The sequence below is a fragment of the Dromaius novaehollandiae genome, chromosome 33 (genome assembly GCF_036370855.1).
Source record: "Dromaius novaehollandiae isolate bDroNov1 chromosome 33, bDroNov1.hap1, whole genome shotgun sequence".
Lineage (NCBI taxonomy): Eukaryota > Metazoa > Chordata > Aves > Casuariiformes > Dromaiidae > Dromaius > Dromaius novaehollandiae.
In genome coordinates, this window is record NC_088127.1 from 931020 (window position 1) to 954578 (window position 23559).

General features: G+C 71.7%; 4 protein-coding genes across 7 annotated transcripts; 2 read left to right on the plus strand and 2 right to left on the minus strand.

The window, feature by feature from the left end:
• Positions 1-872: 872 nt before the first annotated feature.
• HOOK2 (hook microtubule tethering protein 2) lies at positions 873-12217 on the plus strand. Of its 4 annotated transcripts, none has more exons than XM_064499193.1 (22): positions 873-1025; positions 1683-1768; positions 2092-2164; positions 2768-2818; positions 2904-3036; positions 3117-3184; positions 3475-3537; positions 3949-4029; positions 4243-4400; positions 4912-5052; positions 5646-5847; positions 6730-6840; positions 6925-7012; positions 7478-7547; positions 7632-7769; positions 8861-8948; positions 9533-9567; positions 9689-9771; positions 10471-10574; positions 11128-11235; positions 11313-11384; positions 11892-12217. In XM_064499193.1, exons 1-22 carry the CDS (start codon positions 888-890, stop codon positions 12024-12026), a joined length of 2226 nt encoding a protein of 741 aa, XP_064355263.1. In that variant the 5' UTR covers positions 873-887; the 3' UTR covers positions 12027-12217. The 4 variants fall into 4 exon arrangements, with proteins under 4 accessions (XP_064355263.1, XP_064355265.1, XP_064355264.1 ...); XM_064499195.1 differs by having other exon boundaries at positions 10474-10574; XM_064499194.1 differs by having other exon boundaries at positions 8864-8948.
• Positions 12218-14186: 1969 nt separating this feature from the next.
• Positions 14187-18053, minus strand: GET3 (guided entry of tail-anchored proteins factor 3, ATPase). Its single transcript, XM_064499249.1, has 7 exons — positions 17657-18053; positions 16876-17023; positions 16645-16793; positions 16403-16553; positions 16188-16295; positions 15265-15462; positions 14187-14872 (listed from the first exon to the last, which is right to left on the minus strand). The coding sequence occupies exons 1-7, from the start codon at positions 17815-17817 to the stop codon at positions 14741-14743; spliced, it is 1047 nt and encodes a 348-aa protein (XP_064355319.1). The 5' UTR covers positions 17818-18053; the 3' UTR covers positions 14187-14740.
• Positions 18054-18468: 415 nt separating this feature from the next.
• On the plus strand, positions 18469-21001 carry TRIR (telomerase RNA component interacting RNase). The gene is made up of 3 exons (XM_064499250.1): positions 18469-18801; positions 19656-19733; positions 20104-21001. The coding sequence occupies exons 1-3, from the start codon at positions 18562-18564 to the stop codon at positions 20209-20211; spliced, it is 426 nt and encodes a 141-aa protein (XP_064355320.1). The 5' UTR covers positions 18469-18561; the 3' UTR covers positions 20212-21001.
• Positions 20899-23547, minus strand: LOC135323963 (RING finger protein 11-like). The gene is made up of 3 exons (XM_064499251.1): positions 23260-23547; positions 22162-22331; positions 20899-22048 (listed from the first exon to the last, which is right to left on the minus strand). Exons 1-3 carry the CDS (start codon positions 23377-23379, stop codon positions 21877-21879), a joined length of 462 nt encoding a protein of 153 aa, XP_064355321.1. The 5' UTR covers positions 23380-23547; the 3' UTR covers positions 20899-21876.
• Positions 23548-23559: the final 12 nt, after the last annotated feature.

The following is a 23559-nucleotide window of genomic DNA, read 5'->3' on the forward strand; positions in this document are numbered from 1 at the left end:
AAAAGGAAGGCTGAAGGAAAGGGGGATGAAGAAAAAGAGGAAAAAACAAACAGAAGGAGGGAAGAATGGAGGGAGGAATGTGGCACTGGGAAAGCAGGATGGAGAAACAGGTGGAGGGAGGGTGCAATGGAGAAAGGCAGACAGGGAAAGGATGGGGGAAAAGGATGGACAGAGAAACAGAGAAATGAGCAGAAAGAGAAAGGGAAAGAGAAATGGCCAAGGGGAGGGTTGGGGCACCTGGAGAGGGGGATGGAGAAAGGAACAGAGGGAAGGAGGAATGGAGAAGGGAAGGATGGAGAAAAGAAGGATAGAGGGATGGAGAAGGGAGGAATAGATGAGGGAATGATGGAGGTATGGAGGAAGGGAAGGATGAAGGGATGGAGAGATGGACAGAGGGAAGCAGGGTGTGTGCAGGGGGAGGAGGAGGAAGAAGAAGAGGAAGGGAAAGGTGTTGGCAAGGTGCTGCCAAAGGGAGAGAGGGAGAAAGGAAGAGATGAGGGGAGGAAGGGAGAGAGGGAGGGAGGAAGAGATGAGGGGAGGAAGGGAGAGAGGGAGGAAGGAAGAGATGAGGGGAGGAAGGGATGGAGGCAGGAAGGAAGACATGAGGGGACGGATGGAGAGAGAGAGGAAAAAATGATGGGAGGGAAGGAGAGAGGGAGGGGTGGCACACCTGGAGGAAGAGTAGGGAGGAGACAGGGACGGAGGAGAGGCCTGGAGAGGGGGATGGCACACCTGGAGGGAGGGAAGGAGAGAGGGAGGGAGGGATGGGCGGAGGAGCCCCGCGCGGAGGCACCGGCCAACCATAGACGCGAGTCCTCCGCGCGCCCAGCCCGCCGCACCTGTGTCGCGGCGCGGCCGGGGGCGTGTGGGCTGCGCCCGGCGCGAAGATGGCGGCGGCGGGGGGCGTGGCCGGGCAGGTGCGCGCCCGGGGCCGCTCTAGGCGCGGGGTCGCTGCGCGGGCGGACCGCGGCGGCGGAGCCATGGCGGCCGGGCGGGCGGACGCGTGCGGGCCGCTGCTCACCTGGGTAAGGGGGGGGCGCCGGGACCGGGACCCCCCCGCGCCCGGGGGGAGCCGGGGCCCCGCTCAGGCTGTGAGCTGCGGCCCTGTGACCCCCCCGTACCGCGTCCCGGGGCCCTGTGACCCCCCCCCCGGTATCGTGTCGGGGGCTGTGACCCCCCCGCGGGGCCCCGGGACCCGCTCTGACCCCCCCAGGGCTGTGACCCCCCCCCAATTAGCCCCCCCAGGCCTTTGGACCCCCCCCCCACGACTGTGACCCCCCCCTACCCCAAGCAGCCCCCCCGGGGTCCTGTGACCCCCCCCCCAATTAGCCCCCCACAGACCCTTGGACCCCCCTGCGACTGTGACCCCCCCCAGCAGCCCCCCCCACCGGGACCTGTGACCCCCCCCCGGCCCCCTTTGGAGCTGTGCCCCCCTTCAGCGGGTTCCCCCCCCCCAAAAAAAGCCTGCCCTGATCATCTGGGGGGACCGCAGGCAATTTGGGGGGGGGTGAGGCCCCCCCCGGGTGGGGGGACAGCGGGTTTTGGGGTGCGGGAGGGGGCTGTGGCACGAGTTGGGGGTCCTCAGCCCCCTTTTGGGGGGTGTTTGGGGGGGATGTTTTGGGGGGGGTGCTTGGGGGGGGCTCTCCTCGGCCTCCCCCGACGTCCTCTCCTGGCCCCCCCAGCTGCAGACCTTCGCCCCCCCCTCGCCGTGCGCCGCCCCCCGCGACCTGGCGAGCGGCGTGGCCCTGGCCCACGTCCTGCACTGCGTGTGAGTGGGGGGGGCAGTTTGGGGCCCCCCCGGGGCCGGGTTTGGGGCGGGGATCTGGTTTGGGGGGGGCGGCTCATTTGGGGCCACCTCTGGTGTCACTTCGGGGGGGGGGCAGCGCTTGGGGGGCCCTGAGTTGGGGCCTCCCCAGTGTCGTGGTTGGGGGGCAGGTTGGGGGCAGCCCGATCGAGGCCCCCCAGGGTCATTTTGGGGGGGGGGGAATGACCCAATTTGGCCCCCCCGGGGTCATTTTTGGGGGCAACCCGATTGGGCCCCCCCGAGTGTCCCCATTTTGGGGGTGACCCGCTTCCCCCCCCCCCCCCCAGGGACCCCTCGTGGTTCACGGAGACGTGGCTGTCCCGGATCCGCGACGACGCCGAGGACAACGTGCGCCTCAAGGTGCCCTGGGGGGGGCATGTTTGGGGGGGGGGCGTGTTTGGGGGGGCCCTCCTGGTGCTCGGGGGGGTCACGTGCAGATTGGGGGGGTCACGCTGAGCTCCTCTGCCCCAAGCGCCCGGCGCCGTTGGCTCCTTGGGACCACGGCACGAGTTGTCCGTTCTCAGCCCTCCCTGGGGGGGGATTGGGGGGGTCGGGGGGTGTCAGGGGCTGGTGTTGGGGGGGGGTCAGTTTGGGGGGGGCCCCATGGGGGGGCTGCTTGGGGTGGGGCTGGGAGCTGTTTCGTGGGTCTGGGCAGGCTGTTTTGGGGGGAGCTGGGGTCTGTTCTGGGGGGCTGTTTGGGGGAGCAGGGGGCTGTTTGGGGGGGCTCTTTGGGGGGAGCTGGGGGCTGCTTTGGGGGGGCTGTTTTGGGGGCTGTTTGGGGTGAGCTGGGGGCTATTTTGAGGGGAGTGGGTGCTGTTTTGCGGGGTAGTGGGGGGGCTATTTTGGGGGGAGTGGGGGCTGTTTGGGGGAGCCGTTCTCAGGGCTCCTTTGGGGCTCAGGGAGGTTTTGGGGGGGGTCAATTCTGAGCATTTGGGGGCTCCCCCCTCTCTCCCCCCCCCGCAGACGAGCAACCTGCGCAAGGTGCTGCAGAGCCTCCTGGAGTACTGGCAGGACGTGAGTGCGGGGGGGCCCGGGGGGGGGGTTTCGGGGGGGCCCCGCGGGCCGCCCTGACCCCCCCCCGGGGTGTCCCCCCCCCCAGGTGCTGGGGCAGCCCGTGGCGGAGCGGCACGTGCCCGACGTGGCGCTGGCGGCCGAGCGGGCCGACCCCCAGCAGCTGGGCAAGCTGGTGCGGCTGGTGCTGGGCTGCGCCGTGAGCTGCGAGAGCAAGGAAGGTGGGTGCCCCCCCCCCGCCCCGAAAGAGCCCCCCCTCCCCAAAAAGCAGCCCCCCCGCAAACGCCCCCTCCCCGCGCAGAGCACATCCAGCGCATCATGACCCTGGAGGAGTCGGTGCAGCACGTGGTGATGGCGGCCATCCAGGAGGTGAGGGGGCTTTGGGGGGGTGCAGGGGGGGTTGGGGGGGTCCTGGGGGGGGTTGGGGGGTCCCGGGGGTCTCAGGGGATTTTAGGAGGGTCTCGGGGGGGTTGGGGGGTCCTGGGGTTTTGGGGTTGGTGCCGGGCTTTGGGGGCGTCACGCTCTAGGGGGAAGGGGTTGGGGGGGATGTGGGTTTGGGGGTCTCGGGGGGGGGTTGGGGACCCGCTGGGGGTTTTGGGGGGGGCCGAAGGGTGCTGCCCCCCCCGGCCCCCCCGATTTCAGCGCTTTCCTCCCCGCAGCTGCTGGCTAAGGAGCCCTCGGAGGCGACGACGGCCGAGACGTACGGGAGCTTCGACAGCCAGGTGGGGGGCCGGGGGCGAGTTCGGGGGGGCTGGGGGGCAAATATGGGGGGCCAGGGGGGTGGGGCAGGTTGGGGGGGGGCTCTGGGGCAGGTCCAAGGGGTGGGGGGGCAGCTTGGGGGGGCAGTAGGATGAGCAGGTGGGAGCAGGTGCGGGAGCACCCGGACAGTGGGGGAGGTTTGGGGGGGCTGGGGCAGATACAGGGGTGGGGGGTAAATATGGGGGGGGCAAGGTTAGGGGCGGGGGGGGGTCGGGGGCAGGTTTGGGGGGGGCTGGACCAGATGGGGGGTCCAAGGCTGGGGAGCAGGTACAGGGGGCTTTTGGCGGGGCAGATTTGGGGGCAATTTGGGGGTCTGGGGGGTGATTTGGGGGGGGCCAAGGTGCTCCCCCCCCGACCCCTGTCCCCCCCCCCAGTTGCGCCGCTATTACTACCTGAGCGAGGAGCCCGAGGAGGCCGAGGGGCCGCAGCAGCGCTGCCTCGACCTGGAGCTGCAGGTGCGGCCCGGACGCCTGGGCCCCCCCGGGCCCCCCCGGCCCCCCCCCCCCCCCCCCCACCGCGGGGCCGGGGCAGTAGAGCCCCGTGGGAGTGGACTCTCTGATGGCTGCTATCAGGGTTGAGCACCCTGAGCAGCTTGCCGCCCCCCCAGGGGGGTGGGGGGGGGGGCAGCCCGGACGCCTGGGCCCTCACGGCGGGGCGGGGCGGCGCAGGTGGCGGCGCTGCTGGAGGAGAAGGGCAGCCTGGCGCGGGAGAACCAGGCGCTGCGCGAGCACAAGGCCCGGCTGGAAGCGGCCGCCGCCGGCCTCGCCGCCAAGAAGCTGCTGCTGCTGCAGAGCCAAGTGGAGCAGCTGCAGGAGGAGAACTACAGGTGGGCCGGACGCCTGGGCCCCCCCCGGGGTGGGGGGGAGCCGGCCAGGACGCCTGGGCCCCCTGGGGGAGGGGGGGAGCCGGCCCGGACGCCTGGGCCCCCCAGGGCGGAGGGGAGCTGGCCTGGATGCCTGGGCCCCCCCGGGGGGGAAGGAAGCCAGCCGGGATGCCTGGGTCCCCCGGGCGGGAGGGGAGCCAGCCCGGACGCCTGGGCCCCTGGGGGCAGGGGGGAGCCGGCCTGGATGCCTGGGTCCCCCTGGGGCAGGGGGGAGCTGGCCCGGATGCCTGGGCCCCCAGGGGCGGAGGGGAGCTGGCCCGGACACCTGGGCCCCTGATATTTTTGGTGGGTGACACCCAAAGCCCTGGGGTTGTGTCCCTGATGCCTGGGTCCCTTATTGCCTCGGGGGGGGGGGGAGCGGGGGCGTCCCAGACGCCTGGGCCCCCCGTTGCCCTGGGGGAGGGGGCTGGGCGTCCCGGACGCCTGGGCCCCTGCGGCAGCGTGCCGCCGGCAGGCTGGAGAGCGGCAAGGAGGAGCTGCGGGCGCGCTGCGAGGCGCTGGAGCGGGAGGCGCGGGGGCTGCAGGAGCGCGCCGAGGAGCTCACCGGCCTCGCCGGCGAGGCCCGCGCCCTCAAGGACGAGATGGACGTGCTCAGGTGCGCCCGGACGCCTGGGCCCTCGCCCCGCGGTGGGGGCGGCTGCCCGGACGGCTGGGTTCCTCGGCCTGGGGGTCCCCCAATGTCTAGGGTTTCTCCCGGCGGTGAGGGGAAATGGTGGCCCGGACGCCTGGGTCCCTTTTGGGTCAGGAGCAGCCGGAGCGATAGAGCCCTGTGGGAGTGGACTCTCTGATGGCTGCCATTAGGGTTGAGCACCCTCCGCAGCTTTCCGCCTGCCCCCCCCGGCGGGGTTTGGGTGTGGGAGCCCGGACGCCTGGGTCCCTTTTGGGGGTGCCCAGACAAGCAGGGTCCTGCAGGGCTCCTGGATGCCCCGGGGGGGGGGTTGCTGGTGTCCCCGTGGGGTGCCTGGACACCTGGGTCCCTGGGGGTCACTTTGGGGTGCCCGGACGCCTGGGCCCCTGGGGAGGGGGTGGTAATTGGGGTCCCCATGGGGAGCACGGACACCTGGTGGGTCCCCCTGGGGGGGTTGCTGGGGTCCCCGAGGGGCACCTGGGGTCCCTATAGGGTGCTGGAGGCTGGGTGCCATGGGGTGGGGGTCCCCGCGGGGCGCCCGGACGCCTGGGTCCCCACAGGCACTCGTCGGCCAAGGCGGGGCGGCTGGAGGCGGCGGTGGCCTCGTACCGGCGGCGGCTGGAGGCGCTGGGCGACCTGCGGCGGCAAGTGCGGGCGCTGGAGGAGCGGCACGCGGCCCAGCTGCGCCGCACCGGGCAGCTGGAGCAGGAGCTGGGCCGGGCCCAGGCCGGGCGCGTCCAGCTGGAGGCGGCCCGCAGGCAGGTGGGTGGGGCCGTGGGGATGTGGGTGGGGCTATGGGGATGGGGGCGGGGCCGTGGGGCAGGGGGCGGGGCTGTGGGGCAGGGGGCGGGGCCACGTGGCCCAGCTGCGCTGCACCGGGCAGCTGGAGCAGGAGCTGGGCTGGGCCCAGGCTGGGTGTTCCCAGGTGGGCGGGGCCATGGGGCAGGGGGCGGGGCTCTGGGGCAGGGGGCGGAGCCACGCGGCCCAGCTGTGCTGCACTGGGCAGCTGGAGCAGGAGCTGGGCCGGGCCCAGGCTGGGCGTGCCCAGCTGGAGGCGGCCCGGGGGCGGGGCTGCAGTGCAGGGGGTGGGGTTATGGGGCAGGTGGGCGGGGCCCTGGGGCAGGGGGCGGGGCCACGTGGCCCAGGTGCGCTGCACTGGGCAGCTGGAGCAGGAGCTGGGTGGGCCTTGGGTGGGTGTGGCCTTGGGTGGGTGTGGCCTTGGAGAGGGGGTGGAGCTATGGGAGGGGGTGGAGCCATCGGAGGGGGCGTGGCCAAGGTGAGCAGACACAGCTGGAGGCCATGGGCAGGTGGGTGGAGCCTGGGGGCGGGGCCATGGGCCTGGGGGTGGGGCCATGCGCTCTGCTGCAGTGGGGAGCTGCAGCAGGTGCAAGGGGGTGGGGCCTCTGGCTGGGGGCGGGGCCACAGCAGGGGCGGAGCCGCGGGTGGGCGGGGCTAGCAGTGAAGGGGTGTGGCCAACCGCATTGGGGGTGTGGCCTGTGGGTGAGGGGCGGAGCTAAGCCTGGGCAGGGCAAGGCAGCAGTGGTGGGTGCAGAGGTGTGAGGGGCGGGGCTCTGCCCTTGGGGGTGGGGCTTGTGCCTTGGGGGGCATGTCAGGGGGCGTGGCCACTCCCGGCCCCACCCCCAGGTGGAGGAGCTCAGCGGGCAGCAGGCGGCGGCGGCGCTGCGGGCCGACAAGTGGCAGCTCGAGTTCAGGAACCTGGAGGAGAAGTTCGAGGCGCTGAGCAAGGAGAAGGAGGTGGGTGGGTGTCCCCGTTCCCCCCCCCCCCCGCCCCGGACGCCTGGGCCCCCGGGCTGACGCCCCCCCCTCCCCCCCCCGCAGCGGCTGCTGGAGGAGCGCGACGCCCTGCGCGAGGCCAACGAGGAGCTGCGCTGCGCCCAGGTGCAGCAGAGCTGCCTGCGCCAGGCCGGTGGGTCGGGGGGACGAGCCGCGCGGGGGGGTGGCAGGCGCCGTGGGGGGGTGACAAGCCACTTGGGGGGGTGACAAGCCACCTGGGGGGGTGACAAAGCCCCCAGGGCGGTGACAGAGCCCACGGCAGGGAGGGATCCCGTGGGGCACAACCCTCGTATTAGCCACCGGAGAATCCCCACGCGCTGGGGGGGCTGATGGTGCCGGCGCTGGGGGGGGTCAGCGGGTGCCGGGCGGGTTTTTGGGGTGCCGGGCAGCGGGGTGAGGGGTGCAGGGCTGAGGCCCCCCAGGTTTTGGGGGGGGTGGCCCAATGTTTGGGGGTCTTGGGGGGGGGATGTGAGCCGGGTGGCCCCTGTGGGGGTGGGGGCATCTGGGGAGACCCCTCGGTGCGTTTTGGGGCCCCTCCTCGTGCCCCCACCCCCAAACCAGCTCTGCCCCCCCCCAAACTGGCTTTGCCCCCCCCCAGACGCGCTGCAGGGCGAGAGCTCGTCGCCCGCAGACAACCTGGCAGCCGAGATCCTCCCGGCAGAGCTCAGGTGGGTGCCGGGGCTGCGGGGGGGGCCGGGGGGGGGGCTGCGGGTGCCCCCCCCCCAACCGTCGCGTCCCCCCCGACCCCGCAGGGACACGGTGGCGCGGCTGCAGCAGGAGAAGCGGCAGCTGGGGGCCCAGGAGGCCTCGCTGCGGCGCCAGCGGGACCAGCTCCGCCAGCAGCTCGCCGAGGCCAACCGGGCCCGCGGGCACCTCGAGGCCCAGCACAGGTGGGGGGGGCCGGGGGGGCGGGGAGGGGCCGAGACCCCCGCAACTCATCACACGGGGGTGCCGGTGGGGGGGCTGCACACCGGCATTGGGGCTGAGACCGCCCCAGCTCATCACATGGGGGTGATGGGGGGCTGGGGGGGGGGCTGAGACCCGCCCCAGCTCATCACACAGGGGTGCCGGGGGGGGCTGCACACCAGTATTGGGGCTGAGACCCCCCCCAGCTCATCACACGGGGGTGCCCGGCGGGGGCTGCACACTGGTATTGGGGCTGAGACTCCCCCAACTCATCACACGGGGGTGATGGGGGGCTGGGGGGGGGCTGAGACCCCCCCCCAGCTCATCACACGGGGGTGATGGGGGGGGCTGCGCACACAGACTGGGGCTGAGACTGCCCCAGCTCATCACACGGGGGTGCCGGGGGGGGCTGTGCACTGGCATCGGGGCTGAGAACCCCCCCAACTCATCACACAGGGGTGCGGGGGAGACGGGGGGGCCTGTGCACACGGACTGGGGCTGAGACCCCCCCAGCTCATCACACGGGGCACGGGAAGGTCTCGGGAAAGGGGGGAGCGTCCTTGGGGCGTCCTCGGCCCTATGTGCCACCCCCAATGTGTCCCAAATGTCCCCCCAACATCCCTGGGGGGGTCCCTGGTGTCCCCCCCAATGTCCCCCTCCTGCTGCCCCAGCCGTTCCTGTGTCACCTTGTCCTCAATGACCCTCTGTTCTTAACATCCCTTGTCCCTAGTGTTCCCCCATAGCTGGTGTCACCCCCGTCCCTAATGTCCCTGGTCCCTAATGTCACCCTATAGGTGGTGTCACCCCCATGCCTAATGTCCCTGGTCCCTAATGTGCCCCTATAGCTGGTGCCACCCCAGTCCCTAATGTCCCCGGTCCATAATGTCCCCCCATAGCCAGTGTCACCCTGGTCCTTAATGTCCCTGGTCCCTAATGTCCCCCCATTGCTGATGTCACCCCCATTTCTAATGTCCCTGGTCCCTGCCATCGCCTATAACTCACACCACCCCTGTTTTTAACGTCCCTGTGCCACCTTCCCTGTCCCCCCCGTGTCCCCCCCGTGTCCCCGTGGCAGCAGGCAGGAGGTGGCGCGGGCGGCCGAGCTGCGGGCGCAGGTGGCCGAGCTGCGGACGGCGCTGGGGGCGCAGGGGGACCCCGAGGACGTGAGTGGGGACCCGGGGGGGGGGCGCTGGCCCCGTGGTGTCCCCAGCCCTGGGGGGGGGGGCACCACCCCCCCCCGTGTCCCCTGCAAGGATGTCCCCAGCCCTGGGGGGGGCACCGTCCCCTGCAAAAGTCCACTGGGTGCAGGGGGGGACCCCAAGCTTGGGCATCTGGGGGGGGGTCCCAGGTTTTTTTGGGGACGGTCCCAGCTTTGAGGGTGGCTCCCAGGGTTTGGGGTGGTCCCAGGTTTTGGGGGGGGAGTCAAAGCTTGGGGGGGGTCCCAGGTTTTGGGGACGGTCCCAGGTTTTTGGGGGGGGGTCATAGCTTGTGGAGGGGTCCTAGGTTTTGGGGACGGTCCCAGGTTTTGGGGGGGGGTCACAGCTTTGGGGGGGGTCCTAACTTTGAGGGTGGCTCCCAGGGCTTGGGGGTAGGTCTGAGGTTTCGGGGGCTCGCAGAGTTTTTTGGGGGGAATCCCAGGTTTTGGGGGTTCCCGAGTTTACCAGGGGAGTCACGGGTCCCCCAGGCCCCCAGTTTGGGGGATTTGGGGGTCCCTGACCCCCCCTTACCTTGTCCCCCCCCCCCCCAGGCGTCGGAGCTGAGGCAGAAGCTGGAGGAGCACCTGTGAGTGCCGGGGACGGGCGGGGGGCACCCTGGGCCCCCCCTGGCCAGGGTGGGGGATGGGGGGGGCCTGTCCCCACATCCCCAATGTATGTGTCCCCCCCCTCCCGTGTGCCCCCCCCAGGGAGAAGCTGCACGAGGCCCAGGCCGAGCTGCAGAGGAGGAAGGAGGAGCTGGAAGAGCTGGAGCCCCCCGCCGACAGCACCAGTACGGGGGGGGCCGGGGGGGTCCCAGGGGTCTGGGGGGGTTCCAGGGGGGTCTAGGGGGGTCCCAGGGGTGGCAGGGGGGTCCAGGGGGGTCCTGGGGATGTCAGGAGGGTCCTGAGGGAGGTCTCAGTGTTAGAGAGGTCTTTGGGTCCCTGGGGGGGGTCCCAGGGGGATTGGAGGGTCCAGGGGGGTCCTGGGGTGTTAGGGGGGTCCTGGGGGGGTCCCAGGGGGATTGGAGGGTCCGGGGGGGGGGTCCTGGGGTGTTAGGGGGATCCTGGGGGGTCCCAGGGGAGTCAGAGAGGTCTGGGGGGGTCCCAGGGGGGGTCCTGGGGTCCTCAGGGCTGCCAGGAGGCTGTCAGGAATCCAGGGGGGGGCAGGGGTGACCAGAGGGTCCCGGGGTGGTGGGGGGCCCTGGGGGTGGTGGTGGGGTCCTCAGGGGTCCCGGGGGTTTGGGGGGGGTCCCGAGGGGTCCGGGGGGTCCCTGGGGTGGTGAGGGGTCCCGGGGGGGTGTCCCGGGATGGGGGGGGGCCATTCCCATCTGGGCAGAGGGTTCCCACGGGGCCCTGCCTCGGTTTCCCCGGGCGGCCATTGGGGACCGGTGGGTGCCGGGCCGGGGGGGGCCGCTTTGGGGTCCCCCCCCCCATCTCCCCCGTCCCCCCCCATCTCCCCCGTCCCCCCCCCATCTTCCCGTCCCCCCCAGCAGCGCGGCGCATCGAGGAGCTGCAGCTGAGCCTGCGCCGCAAGGACGAGGCCATGCGCGCCATGGAGGGGCGCTACCGGCGCTACGTGGAGCGGGCCCGCGCGGTGCGGGGGGGCCGGGACCCCCCCCGGGGCGGGGGGCGGGCTGGGACCCCCCCGGCGTGTCCAGGCTCCGTGGGGGGGCTGCCGGCACGGGGGTGTCCACAGGACCCCCAAAACTCCCCACGATCTCCTTGTATGGGGGGATCCAGGGTGTCACCCCAGCCGGGAGGATCTGGGGGGGGTCTTAGGGGTCCTGGGGGGGTCTTGGGGGTTCAGGGGGATCCCAGAAGTCCCTGGGGGGGTCTCATATCTGCTCCCCCCCAAACCCACTGGGAACTCCTCGTACGGGGAGGGTCCTGGGTGTCCCCCTGGTTGGGGGCATTGTGGGGGGGTCCTGGGGAGGGGTCTCAGGGTCCTAGGGGCAGTTCAGGGGTCCTGGGGGGTCCTGGGGGGTCTCAGAGTCCCAGGGGGTCTCAGAGTCCCAGGGGGGTCCCGATCATTCCTGGGTACAGCTCAGGGGTCCGGGGGGGTCTCAGGGGTCCCAGGGGGTCCCGGTCATTCCCGGGGGCAGTTCAGGCACCCGGGGGGGGGGTCTCACCCCTTTCCCCCCCCCCAGGTGATGAAGACGCTGGAGCCGAAGCCCCCGGGCGCCGCCGTGCCCCCCGCCGTCCGCGCCCTCCGCAACCAGCTGCAGGAGAGGGAGGCCCAGATCCAGCACCTGGAGGTGAGGGGGGGGCCGGGACCCCCCCGGGGCCCCCTCAGGCCCCCCCGACCCCCCGCTCACCCCCTCGGCCCCCCCAGAGCGACTACGAGAAGCTGCGGGCGCAGCGGGAGCAGGAGGAGCGGCTGGTCATCACCGCCTGGTACAACATGGTGAGCGCCGACACCCCCGGGGGGGGGGCACGGACACCCCGGGGGGGACACAGACAACCCGGGGGGGCAGGTACCTCCATGGGGGGCGAGTACACCCGGGGGGGCACAGATCTCCCTGGGGGGGGGAAATACTTTGAGGGGGGCTGATACCCCTTGGGGAGGCAGATGCCGTGGGGGGGGGCACAGATGTCCCTGGGGGGGCTGCTGAAATGCCCTTGGGGGGCAAAGATCTTGGGGGGGGGGGGCATAATATCCCTTGAGGAGGCAGATACCCCTGGGGGGGCCACAGAAACCTGGGGGAGGTTAAAATACCCTTTGGGGGGTCTGGGGGGGGGCAAAGATGCCCCCATGAGGGGAGGAGATGCCCCCAAGGGCTTTGGTGGGGGAGGCAGATCTCTGGGGGGGGCAGTAGCGGGAGGGGGGACAGATTTGATTGGGGGGGGGTACGTTTGATGGGGGGGTCCTGGCAGGCCCAGGAGTCCCTGCTCATCCTGCCCCCCCCCATAGGGCCTGGCGCTGCAGCAGCGGGCGAGCGACGAGGGGGGGGGCCCGGGCGCTCCCCCCGGGGGGGCTCAGTCCTTCCTGGCCCGGCAGCGCCTGGCCACGGCCGCCCGCCGCGCCCGGCCCCCCCCGGGCCCCTGACACCCCCCCCCCCCCCCAAATCCTCGGGCTGGTCCCGTTTTAGCTGCTGCCCAAAGCGGGGTCTGGCCCTGCCGCCCCCCCTCCCCGGGGGGGGGCCTTTCTGCCCCCCCCCACGGGGGCTTTTAGCACTACTCCCCCTCTATTTTTGTACCCCTTTTTCTCCCCCCTGAAATAAAGACACTGGAGCCCCGGCTGGGGGGTTTATTGCCCTGCGGGGGGGGGGGGGAGTCTCCAGGGGCTCGTATAGGGTTGAGCCCGGCGGGGGTGCGGGGGGGGGGTTGCCCCCTCCCTCAAACCGCGTCGCTGGTGGTGCAGGTGCCCGGCGGGGGCCGCCGGGGGGGCTCAGGGGCCTCCTTGATGTCAGGCTGCGGGGACGGGGCAGGGGGGGGTTTGGCCCCCGGACGCCTGGGCCCCCCACGGCCCCCCAGGCTGGCACTGTGCCCCTCCCTGGGGGGGGAGGTTTTGGGGTCCCTCGGGGGCAGGGGGGATGGGGGGTGCCCCCATGGGGTTGCTGGGGGGATCTGGGGGGTCCCTAAGGGTTTTGGGGTCCCTGGGGGTCACGGGGGGGGTTTAGGGGACTGAGGGAGGGGTTGGGGTCCCTGGGGGGGTCTGGGGGCTCCTGGGGGAGTTTAGGGGTCTGGGGGGGGGTCTGAGGCACCTCGGGGGCCTTGCTGGGAGTTTGGGGGGTCCCCCAGGTTCAGAGCTGGCTGGGGGGGGGAGTGCGGCTGGGGGGGGGTCCTGGAGCAGGGGGGTGGGGGGCACCCGGACGCCTGGGCCCTCCCCGGGGTGGGGGGGACCTGGAAGTTGCGGTCGATGAGGACGTCGGTCTCAAAGTTGTCATCGTCCCCGAAGGGGTTGATGAGCTGCTTGGCCACCTGGGGGGGGGTCAGCATGGCCCCGGCCCCCCCCCGACCCCCCCACAAGGACCCTCTGACCCCCCCCGGACCCCCAGACCCTCTCCCAGCCCTGTTTTACCCCCCTAGGCCCATTTTTTGCCCCCCTCCTGTACAGTTGCCCCTGGCCCAGTTGCCCCCCCGTCCCATTTTGCCCTTTTCAGGCCCATTTCACCCCCCCCAGGCCCATTTCTCTTCCCCCCTCTGTTGCCTCCAGCCCCATTTTGCCCCCCCACCTTGTTTTACCCTTCAGGCCCATTTCTCCCCCTCCAAGTTGCCCCCTCAGCCCTATTTTGCTGCCCCCCCGACCCATTTCTGTCCCCTCTTCCCTCCCCCATTGCCCCCAGCCCCATTTCTCCACCCCCCATTGCCCCCCCCATTGCCCCCAGCCCCATTCCCCCACCCCGCACCGTGCCACCCCCCCCCGTGCCCGCCTCGAGCCCCCCGGCGCAGCAGCAGCCCTGGAGCGGGGGGACGTCGGGCAGCCCCAGGTCGAGCACCGGGGCCAGGACCTGCCGCCCCCCCGGGCAGGTGGCCAGGAAGGCGTCCGCAGCCGTGGGGACCACCCGTGCCACCGCCACCAGGGACGTCACCCGCCACTGCCACCACCATCGCAGCCCTGGCCGTGTCTCTCCGTCCACGTCCCTCCTCCGTGTCGTCCCCATCCCTGTCCCTCTGGGTTGCTCCATCCTCGTCTGTGTCCCTCTGTCCCCATCCATGTCCCCATCCACATCCCTCCGTGTCCTTCTGCATCCCTCTGTCCTGGTCTGGGCCCCTCCATGTCCCTCCATCCTGCTCCATGTCCCTCCGTGTCCCTCTGTCCCCATCTATGTCCCCATCCATGTCCCTCCATCCTGGTCCATGTCCCTTCTTCCCCATCTATGTCCCCATCCGTGTCCCTCTGTCACCATCTGTGTCCCTCCATGTCCCTCTATCCCCGTCCACGGCCCCTCCAGTGCTCCCAGTAGCCCACCTGGGTGTACACCAGTGGGATACTGACCCCCCCAGGCCCTTCCCAGTGCTCCCAGTAACCCACCTGGGTGTACACCAGTGGGATACTGACCCCCCCAGGCCCTTCCCAGTGCTCCCAGTAACCCACCTGGGTGTACACCAGTGGTATACTGACCCCCCCAGGCCCTTCCCAGTGCTCCCAGTAGCCCACCTGGGTGTACACCAGTGGGACGCTGATCCCCCCAGGGCCCCCCCCCCAGCGGGGCCCAGGCATCTGCATCCGCCCCCCCCCCCCCAAAAAAAACCCTCCAAGCCGTTTCTCCACGTCCCGAGTTTATTATTTACACGAGGTCCCCGTGGGGGGGTGGAGGGGGGGGTCCTGGTGTCCCTCTCTGCCCCCCTGGCCTGGGGGGGGGGGACACGGGGACAGCAGGGGGGTCCCAGTGCTGGTCTCTGCCCCCTGCCTGGAGGGGGGGGCACAGGGCAGGAGGGGGGACATGGGGACACCGGGGGGGGCACAGGAGGGGTCCCGGTGCCCTTTTCTGCCCCCCCTACCTGGGGGGGGTGACACGGTGACAGGAGGGGGGACAGGGGGGTCCTGGTGCCCCTCTCTGCGCCCCCCACCTGGGAGGGGGGTGACATGGGGAGGGGGCAGGGGGGGACCCGATGCCCCTCCCTGTGCCCCCCACCTCGGGGGAGGGACCCGGGGGGGGTCCACGGTGCTGGTTGGCGGCAGCCTCGAACCAGGGGGGCTGCGCTGGGGCTGGGGGGGGGCAGAGCCGTCCTGCCCCACTGGGGGGGGGTGGGAATAAATAGCGGCGCCCCCCCCCCCCCCCCCCGCCACGGGGCGGCGGTTGGGCCCGGGGGGGGCTATTTGGGGCTGGGGGGCTGGTAGGGCTCCAGCAGCAGCCCCGAGAAGGTGTTCACTTTGTCGGCCCCCCGCACCTCGTGCGGCAGCAGCGGCAGCTTCACGATGTGGAAATCCTCGTAGAGGTCCTCCATCTGCGGGGGGGGGCAGGGCAGCTGGGGCCCAGGCGTCCGGGAACCCCCCCCCCACCCGCCACCACGGCGCTCGGGAGGGACCCAGGCATCCAGGATCCCCCCCGCCACCACCCACCAGGGAGCTGGGGAGGGACCCAGACGTCCGGGACCCCCAAACTCTGACCCCCCCCCCCAGAGCCCCCCCCCCATCTTCAGGCAGAGGACCCAGGCGTCCGGGCTCCCACTCCCCCCCCACCCCATTTTCGGCCCAGGGGACCCAGGCATCCAGGCTCCCCTCCCCCATCTTCGGCAGGGGCCCCGGCGTCCGGGCTCCCCCCACCATTTTCAGCGGGGGCCCCGGCGTCCGGGCTCCCCCCACCATTTTCAGGGGGGGCCCCGGCGCGGGGCGGTACCTGGTCGAGGTACTTGGCCTGGATCTTGTGCCGGGCCTCGCACATGCGGCAGGGCCGCAGCGGCTCGGGGAAGACCAGCTGGTTGACGACGATGTTGTGCGTGTCGATGCGGCACTTGGCCAGCTCCTGGATGAGCCGCTCCGTCTCGTAGAGCGACAGGAACTCCGCGATGCACACGCAGATGAACGTCGTCTGCTCCTGCGGCCACCGGCGCTCAGCACGGTGTCCCGGTGTTCCCCCAGTGTCCCCCCGTGTCACCCAGCGTCCCCCCGGCGTCCCCCAGCCCCGTGGGACACAAACTCCGCGATGCACACGCAGATGAAGGTTGTCTGCTCCTGCGGCCACCGGTGCTCAGCACGGTGTCCCGGTGTCCCCTCGGTGTCCCCAGTGTCCCCCCGTGTCACCCAGCGTCCCCCCGGCATCCCCCAGCCCCGTGGGACACAAACTGCGCGATGCACACGCAGATGAAGGTTGTCTGCTCCTGCGGCCACCGGTGCTCAGCACGGTGTCCCCCCCAGTGTCCCATCGGTGTCCCCCAGTGTTCCCGGTGTCCCCCCGTTGTCCCCCAGTGTTCCTGGTGTCCCCCAGCCCAGCGGGATGGAAGCACCATGTCCCCAGAGTCTCCTTGGTGTCCCCCCAGTGTCCCTCAGCCCCACGGGACAGGAGCATCGTGTCCCCAGCACCTTCCTGGTGTCCCCCAGCGCTTCCCCAGTGTCCCCCAGCCCCACGGGATGGAAGCACCATGTCTCCAGTATCTCCTTGGTGTCCCCCAGCGCCTCCCCAGTGTCTCCCAGTGCCTCCCCGGTGTCCCGCAGCCCCACAGAACAGGAGTGCCGTGTCCCTGGCACCTCCCCGGCATCCCCCGTCCCCGTGCCCGGCGGGATGGCCACGCCGTGTCCCCGTCCCCGCGCCGGCGGCCTTACCGGGTCCTTGAACTGCTCGCTGACGGAGCGGATCACGGGCAGCGTCTCCTCCAGCTTGGAGGCCAGCTGGTCGGCGTTCATGTCGCCCAGCCCCAGCATGTTGCACATCTGCGGGGAGGCCGGTGACGTCCCCGCGGTGCCACCTCCGCGGTCCCCCTGGTGCCCCCCGCGAGGTCCCTCGGGGGCTGCCCGCGGCCGCCCCTCCTCGCCCTCACCTGCGAGATGAAGGGGCTGATCTGGTTCTTGATCTGCATGAGGCGGCCCAGGCCCCGCTCCACGATGGTGGGGAAGTTGAGCAGCCGCAGCGTGTGGCCGGTGGGCGCCGTGTCGAACACCACCACCGAGAAGTTCATGCCCTTCACCAGCCTGCGGGGGGGCCGGGCCTCAGCGGGGACGGCGGCCCCCCCGCCCCGGCGGGGACGTCCCTGGGCCCCGCAGCGCCCCGGCCCCCGCTCACCTCATCACCTCGGCGTAGCTCATGGCCTCGTCGATGCCGGGGAAGGCGCTCATGGCCTCCTGCATCATCTTCTTGCCCATGCTCAGCATGTTGTCCTCCTCGAAGAACTCGTCGGGCAGCTCCGCCACCCCCAGGCTGGGGTCAATCTCCTGCGGGGGGGGGGGGGGGGAGGCGGGTGAGGGGACGGGCAGGGCCGGACGCCGGGGCCCCCCGCCCGCCCCGGGGCCTCACCATGGCGAAGAGGTTGTCGTAGCCCTTGACTTTGGTGGGGACCTTGGAGAACTTCTGGTCGAAGGCGTCGGAGATGTTGTGCGCGGGGTCGGTGGAGATGATGAGGACGCTCTCGCGCACCTTGGAGAGCTGCACGGCCAGGCTGCAGCTGGGGGGGGGGGGGGCACGGCGTCACCACGGGAGGGGGGCTGCCGCCGCCGGGACCCCCCCACCCCAGCGTGCCCGGCCCTGCCCCACGGTGCCACTGCCTCCCCCAGCCCCAGGGACCAGCCTGCCCCCCCTCCTCCCCAGGGTGGTCCAGCCCCCCCCCCAGGTGGTCTGGTCCCCCCCGAAGTGGTCCAGTTCAGTCCCCCCCCTCCAGCCCCCAATGGTGCGGCCTGATCCAGTGTCCCCCCCCAAGTGGTCCAGTCCAATCCCCCCCCAGCTCCCAATGGTGTGGCCTGGTCCAGTGTCCCCCCCCCCCCCAAGTGGTCCGGTCCAGTCCCCCCCCACCAGCCCCCAATGGTGTGGCCTGGTCCAGTCCTCCTCTACTTCCCCCCCCCGAGGTGGTCCGGCCCGGTGCCCCCCCGGGGTGGCCGGTCCAGTCCGGTTCCCCCCCACACACATGGTCCATCCCGTTCCTCCCACCCGAGATAGTCTGGCCTGGTGGCCCCCCCCCCGAGGTGGTCCGGGCCGGTGTCCCCCCCCCACTAAATGGTCCGGTCCGGTTCCCCCCCGGGGGTGGTCCGGCCCGGCCTCCCCCCCCTCCCCGCGGTGGTGCCGCCCGCCCCCCCGCCCCCACCTGCAGGTGGTCTTGCCCACGCCGCCCTTCCCCCCCACGAAGATCCACTTGAGGCTCCGCTGCTCGATGATGTTGGCCAGCGTCGGCTCCAGCGGCTCCACGTCGGGGGCGTCCTCGAACTCGTCCGCCTCGAGCCCCCACCCGGACCCCGCCGCCGCCATCTTCGGCCCGCACCGCCTGCCCCGGCGCCGGGCCGCACCATTCCCCGCCGCCGGGGGGGGGAAGGAGGGGAGCTACGGCACCCGCCGCCGCTGCGGGGCCGCCGGCAGGAGGGAGCCGCTGCGGCGGGACGCTCCGATCACGGCCGCCGCCGCCCGGCCGCACCGGAGCGACCTTTCCCCGTCACCGGAGCCTCGCGCTTTTCCTCCCCCCGCGGCCCGCACGGCGGTGGTACAGCCCTGCCCCGCCCCCCGCCGCTGCTGATTGGCCAGCTCGCACGCCCGCCGGGCGGGATTGGCTGGGGCAAGGCCTGCCCCTTCCTCGGGGCGGCTCCTCGAGCCCGCCCCTTGCTCCCCCTCCGTCGGCAGCCGATTGGCCGCGCCTGCCGCGCCTCCTCGCTGATTGGCTCCGAGCCTGACAGTCCGGCGCGAGCAGCCGCGGGGGAGGGGGAGATCGGCCGGGAGCGGGGAGGCTCTCGCGGCCCGCCGGTTGCCTGGCAACGCCAGCCTCGCGCCTGCCCCGTCAGCGCTGAGCGGCTCCCGTCGTGCCTAGCGGCGGGCGTTTCCCGCCATCCTCCGCGTCACTCCCCCCCGCCCCCGCGGCCCTATAGGGGGCCGGCGGCGGCGCTTCCCGTCATGCCCCGCGCCATCTTGCTTCCGTTTCCCCCCCTTCCCCGCGCGTGCGTCATCGCCCGGCGCGAGGCGTTTCCCGTGGTGCCCCGCGGCGCGGCGTTCGCGGCGGACAAGATGGCCGCCTACGGCGAGGACGGGGAGGCCCCGTCGCCGCCGCCCGGCCCCGGCGGCGGCGTGAACGTCTTCGCCAACGACGGCAGCTTCCTAGAGCTCTTCAAGCGCAAGATGGAGGCGGAGCAGCAGCGCGAGCGCGAGGCGGCGGCGGCGGCCGAGGCCCCCGGCGGCGCCGGTACCGGGCCCGGCCCGCACCGCTCGGCCGACGGCCAGAAGAGGAGCGGCGGCGCGCCCAGCTTCGTAAGGACCCCGGGGGCCGCGGCCCCGTCCCTTCCCCCCGCTGCGGGGCCGCTCCCCGCCTGCCCGGGCCCCTCACACCCGCGGTCCCGGTTCCTCCCCGGGGCTCCAGGGCGGTTTCTCCCTGGGGAGGGGCCGCTCCCCGCGCTCTCCCCGCCCAGCGGGACCCCCCTCCCCGGCCCCGGTGATGCCACTGCTTCCCCCCGCCCCGCTGTGGGGAGTCGCCCCGGCACAGCCCTGCCTGCCCGGTGGGGAGCCGTTACCGCCCAGAGCGGCCGCACCCGGCCCCGGTAGAGCCGTGTCAGGGGCAACAGCGCTGCCGAGGCCGCTCCGAGCGGGGGGAACTTTTCCCCCTTAACGGCAGTGACCCCCCGCGCTCAGCGGAAGAGCTTCACCGGACGATCCTGCTGCCGGACGTGAGTATTGGCCCTGGTTTTCCGGGCAGAGCGAGCCGGGAGTGGGTCCGCGGGCCCTGCCGGCCCTGGGGGAGCCCCTGTGGCTGCTGCAGGCTGTGTAAAACAGCCTCCTCTCTCCCTCCCTGACCTGCCGCCCGGCAGCCTGAGATCCCCCGGCACCGGCAGCCCCCAAACCAGTGACGAAGCGGAGCCCCTGCTCCCCAGCACTTGCACTCGCCTCCCTCATTAAACCACACTGAAAACGTCTCGACGCCGCGGCAAAACCCTCTGCTGTGGAGGAACCGCAGCCGCTGCAGCACACCGCTCCGCGCCCACTCCATGCCGGCACCAGGAGCCGGTGGCAGCGCTGCGGCGGCCTGACAGGCTCCCGTTCCGTTGTGCGGCGGGCAACATGCTCCCCGCGGCTCCGGTAACGGTTGCGGTCTTGTGTCCCTCTCGCAGGTGGGCAGGCGGCGAGGCGGGAACAAGCTCGCCCTGAAGACGGGGGTGGTAGCCAAGAAGCAAAAGACCGAAGAGGAGGTAGGTGGCGGTGGCGGCTGCCCTGCGTCCCCCCCCCGGGCGGTTTTGGGTTCGCGGTCGCTTTCTTTCCGTGCCCTTTCAGTGAGCGGCTTCGTCCGGCAGAAAAACAGGGCGGAGCGGCGCTGCCAGGGCCGCGGGTGGAGCCCTGCTGTCCCCAAATGGCTGCCGGTGGCCGCCGCCGGGGCCGGTTTGCAGCCCATGGCTACCACGAGAGCCCTGGGGAGCCCGATTACCCCAATTTGCGGCTTTTTTCCCCTGCTGGGATCCCCCAGGCGCGACTTCCCTGGCCGCAACCCCCCTCCTGGGCTCCTCTCTCATCCCCGATGCTGTTTCTTTCCCTTTTTCCGCCCCCCGCCCGCTTCCTCTGCAGGTTTTGACAAGTAAAGGCGACGCCTGGGCCAAGTACATGGCGGAGGTGAAAAAGTACAAAGCGCACCAGTGCAGCGACGACGACAAAACCCGGCCCCTGGTGAAATAGCCTCTCCGCGGCGCCCGCACGGACTCTTTCCCTGTTGTACATACTTATTTAAGCAGCGGCGGAGGCTCGCGGCTCCCGCAGACGGCCACCACGTGCTCCCAGCGGCTTGTTCGAGGTGTTTTTATATGTAAAAAAAAATATATATATATATCTCTCTCTTTCTTTCTCTGTCGCGCACGCGTGGGGACGTTGCCGAGTCTGCTGTTCACTGACTCGATCCTTTTTCCGTTCCGCTGGGAATCGTGGGTGCCGGGCTGGCCGTAGCGCTCCGCACCGGGAAGGCGGTGGCCCCCCCGGCGGCCGGGGCCCCCCCTGCTCATGTTGTTAAAGACCTCGGTGTTTCGGAGCCACTAACGGCTCCCGGGGTGGTCTTGGCACGGGGGCTGTGACGTGGCGGCGGTCTCACCCTTGTGCTGCCTTCGCTGTCACCCCCTGGGGTTGTTTTACCCCCCCGTAGGTACCCGGTGGGGTTGTGACAAGCTCCGGCTGTTCTTCCCCCTTGCTCGGACTGTCCCGAAATTGCCCGGTGCTTCCCGGCGCCCGGAGCATTAAACCCGGCTCCCCCCTGGCCAGGCGCCGCAGTCCCGTTTTTCCCCCTGCGGCGGCTCCAGGTGGGAGCTGCCGCCGCTGCCCGCGCCTCCCGGCCCCTCCGGCCGCGGCCCCGCGCGGAGCACGGACTCGCCCGGCTTCCAGCTCTTGCAGCCGCGAAAGCTCCTTTATTCCGAAGGCCCTTCACAAACCTCCGCCCGCTCCGGCTCTTGTTTTGGAATAAAATCCTCTTGCAAACAGAGCGGGTCTGCTGTGTCTATCCGCCCTCCCCGACTCCCGTCGCGGCTTCCTCCCGGGAAGGATCCGGCCCCGGCGCTCGGCTCTTCCTTCTCCGATCCTCTGCGGAGCCGCGGGGATGTGGGACGGGCCGTAGCCCCTGCCCGCTTGTTCCATCTGACTGCGCCAAATCCGGGTGGCATCGCACGGGGGGGGAAGCGCTTCCCAGCCGGCAAAGGGAGTCCCAAGGATCCGTGCCGGGAGCTGCGGAGCGGGTGGGAGCCCCCCGGCTCCCGGAGCATCCTCGAGAGTCCGACACCGGAGTCCAGCCGGACCCCACTGCGAGCCGGGCTCGGCCCCGTTCCCGTAAAACACCCGGGAAGGAGTTGTCTCCGGGGGGAATATTGAAGGGAAGCTGCAGCCAACGGAGGGGGAGGACGGGGCACGGAGGGGCCGGTGGCCCCCTCTAAGCCGGGAGGATCAGGCTTGCGCCGGCCATCAGAGCCCAGAAATTGCTCCCGGTGGGAACCGCTCCGAATTGCCGGGAATGCCGGGTTCCTCCGCCCTCGCCGGCCCTGGCGTCGTGCGCAGCTGCCGGCAGCTCCGGGCGCCCTGAAAGCAGCTCCAGGCACCCCCAAAGCAGCCCCTAAAGGACTATTTAAAGCAAAAAGAAGAACGAGAACTCCCTAAAAACAGGGCAGGAACTTCCGACCCGCTCGGGCGCCCCAGGACATCGGCGCTCCGGCGGGACGCGGGGCGTCTTCAGAGCCCCCGGACTCCTCCCGAAAGAGGCGGCCGCCTTTCAGCAGGAAACTCGGAGTCTTTGGCGCATCCTCTCCGTGCGGAACGGGGGGACCGGGAGCGGGGAGGCCCCCCCCCCCGGCGCGGCGGCGGGGGGGCTCAGTGCGTCTCGTAGGAGGCGAGCAGGGCGGCGTCGACGGGCTCCATGCACGAGGGGCAGGTGAAGGAGCGCAGCAGCCAGGCGTCGATGCAGGCCGCGTGGTAGACGTGCAGGCAGGGCAGGAAGCGCACCGGGTCGCCGCGGGCCAGCTCCAGCATGCAGATCACGCACCTGCGCCGGCGGGGGGGGACACGGCGGTGGGACCGGCCCCGGGACCCCCCCAGGGCCGCGGCCGGGGGCTCCCCACGGGGAACCGGCCCCGGAACGGGGCTTGCGGGACTCACTCCTTGGTTTTCTTGTCGCCGGGCTCGGCGGCGGGCTCGAAGAGGCCGCGGGGCAGGTGCTGGATGAGGCCGAGGCGCTGGGCGATGCGGACCTGCTCCTCCTCCGTCAGCTGCGTGGCCAGGCGCCGCTGCCCGGGCGTCGGGTGGTACACGGGCACCGGCTCGCGCTCCTGCGGGCAGCGGCGGCGGCGGGGAGCGCGGACGGACCCCCCCCCCCCGACCCCGCACCTCCCATTTACCGAGCGGGGGGCGCGTAGGGGCACCCCCAGACCTCGGCAGGGCACCCACACTGCCTGAGAGTGCACACCCCCAGTGCTCCCAGTCCCCCAATTCCCCTTCCAGTGCTCCCAGTCCCCCCAGAGCACCCTGAACCCCCAATTCCTCCTCCCGCTGCTCCCAGTTCCTTCCTGCTCCCCCTTTTCCCCCCTTCCAGGGCTCCCAGTCCCCCCAATTCCTCCTCCCAGCGCTCCCAGTTCCTTCTTGCTCACCCCTTTCCCCCCTTCCAGTGCTCCCAGTTCCCCCAGGGCACCCTGAGCCCCCCAGGTCCCCCTCCCAGCGCTCCCAATTCCTTCCTGCTCCCTCCTTTTTCCCCCTTCCAGGGCTCCCAGTCCCCCCAGGGCACCCTGCTCCCCCCCAGTTTCTCCTTCCAGTGCTCCCAGTTCCTCCCCATTCCCCCACTTTCCCCATACCAGTGCTCCCAATCCCCTCAGGGCACCCTGAACCCCCAGTTTCTCCCTCCCAGTGCTCCCAGTTACCCTCAGCGCACTCGATCCCCCCGCTAGTGCTCCCAACCCCCCCCAGGGCACCCTGCTCCCCCCCAGTTCCCCTTCCCAGTGCTCCCAATCCCCTCAGTGCACCCTGATCCTCCCGGATTCTCCCTGCCAGTACTCCCAGTTACCCTCACTGCACTCCATCTCCCCTCCCAGTGCTCCCAGTCCCCCCAGTGCACCACAATCCCCCCAGTTCCCCCTCCCAGTGCTCCCAAGGCCCCCAGCGCACCCCGCTCCCCCCCGGTTCCGCCTCCCAGTGCTCCCAGTTCCCCCCGCTCCCCCTGTGCTCCTCTCCCAGTGCCTCCCAGTGCTCCCAGTGCCCCCGGACCTGGTAGGGCGGCGGGGCCGGGGGAGGCGGCGGGTCCCCGGGCCCCAGGCTGGCGCCGTCCACGGAGTCGTTGAGCAGCGAGAGGTCGTCGGCCGCCTGCGAGGACAGGCAGTTCCCCATCCCCCCGGGACCGGGACCGGGCCGGGACCGGGCCGGGCCGGGCCGGGCTCTGCCACCCCGTCCCTGCGCGGGGGGAGGCGCCGCCCCCCCCTCCCGGCGGTGGTACCGCCCGCGCCGCGGGGCGCGCCGGGAAATGCAGTCCGGCGCGGAGGGACTCCGCGCATGCGCAGAGGGCGGGGA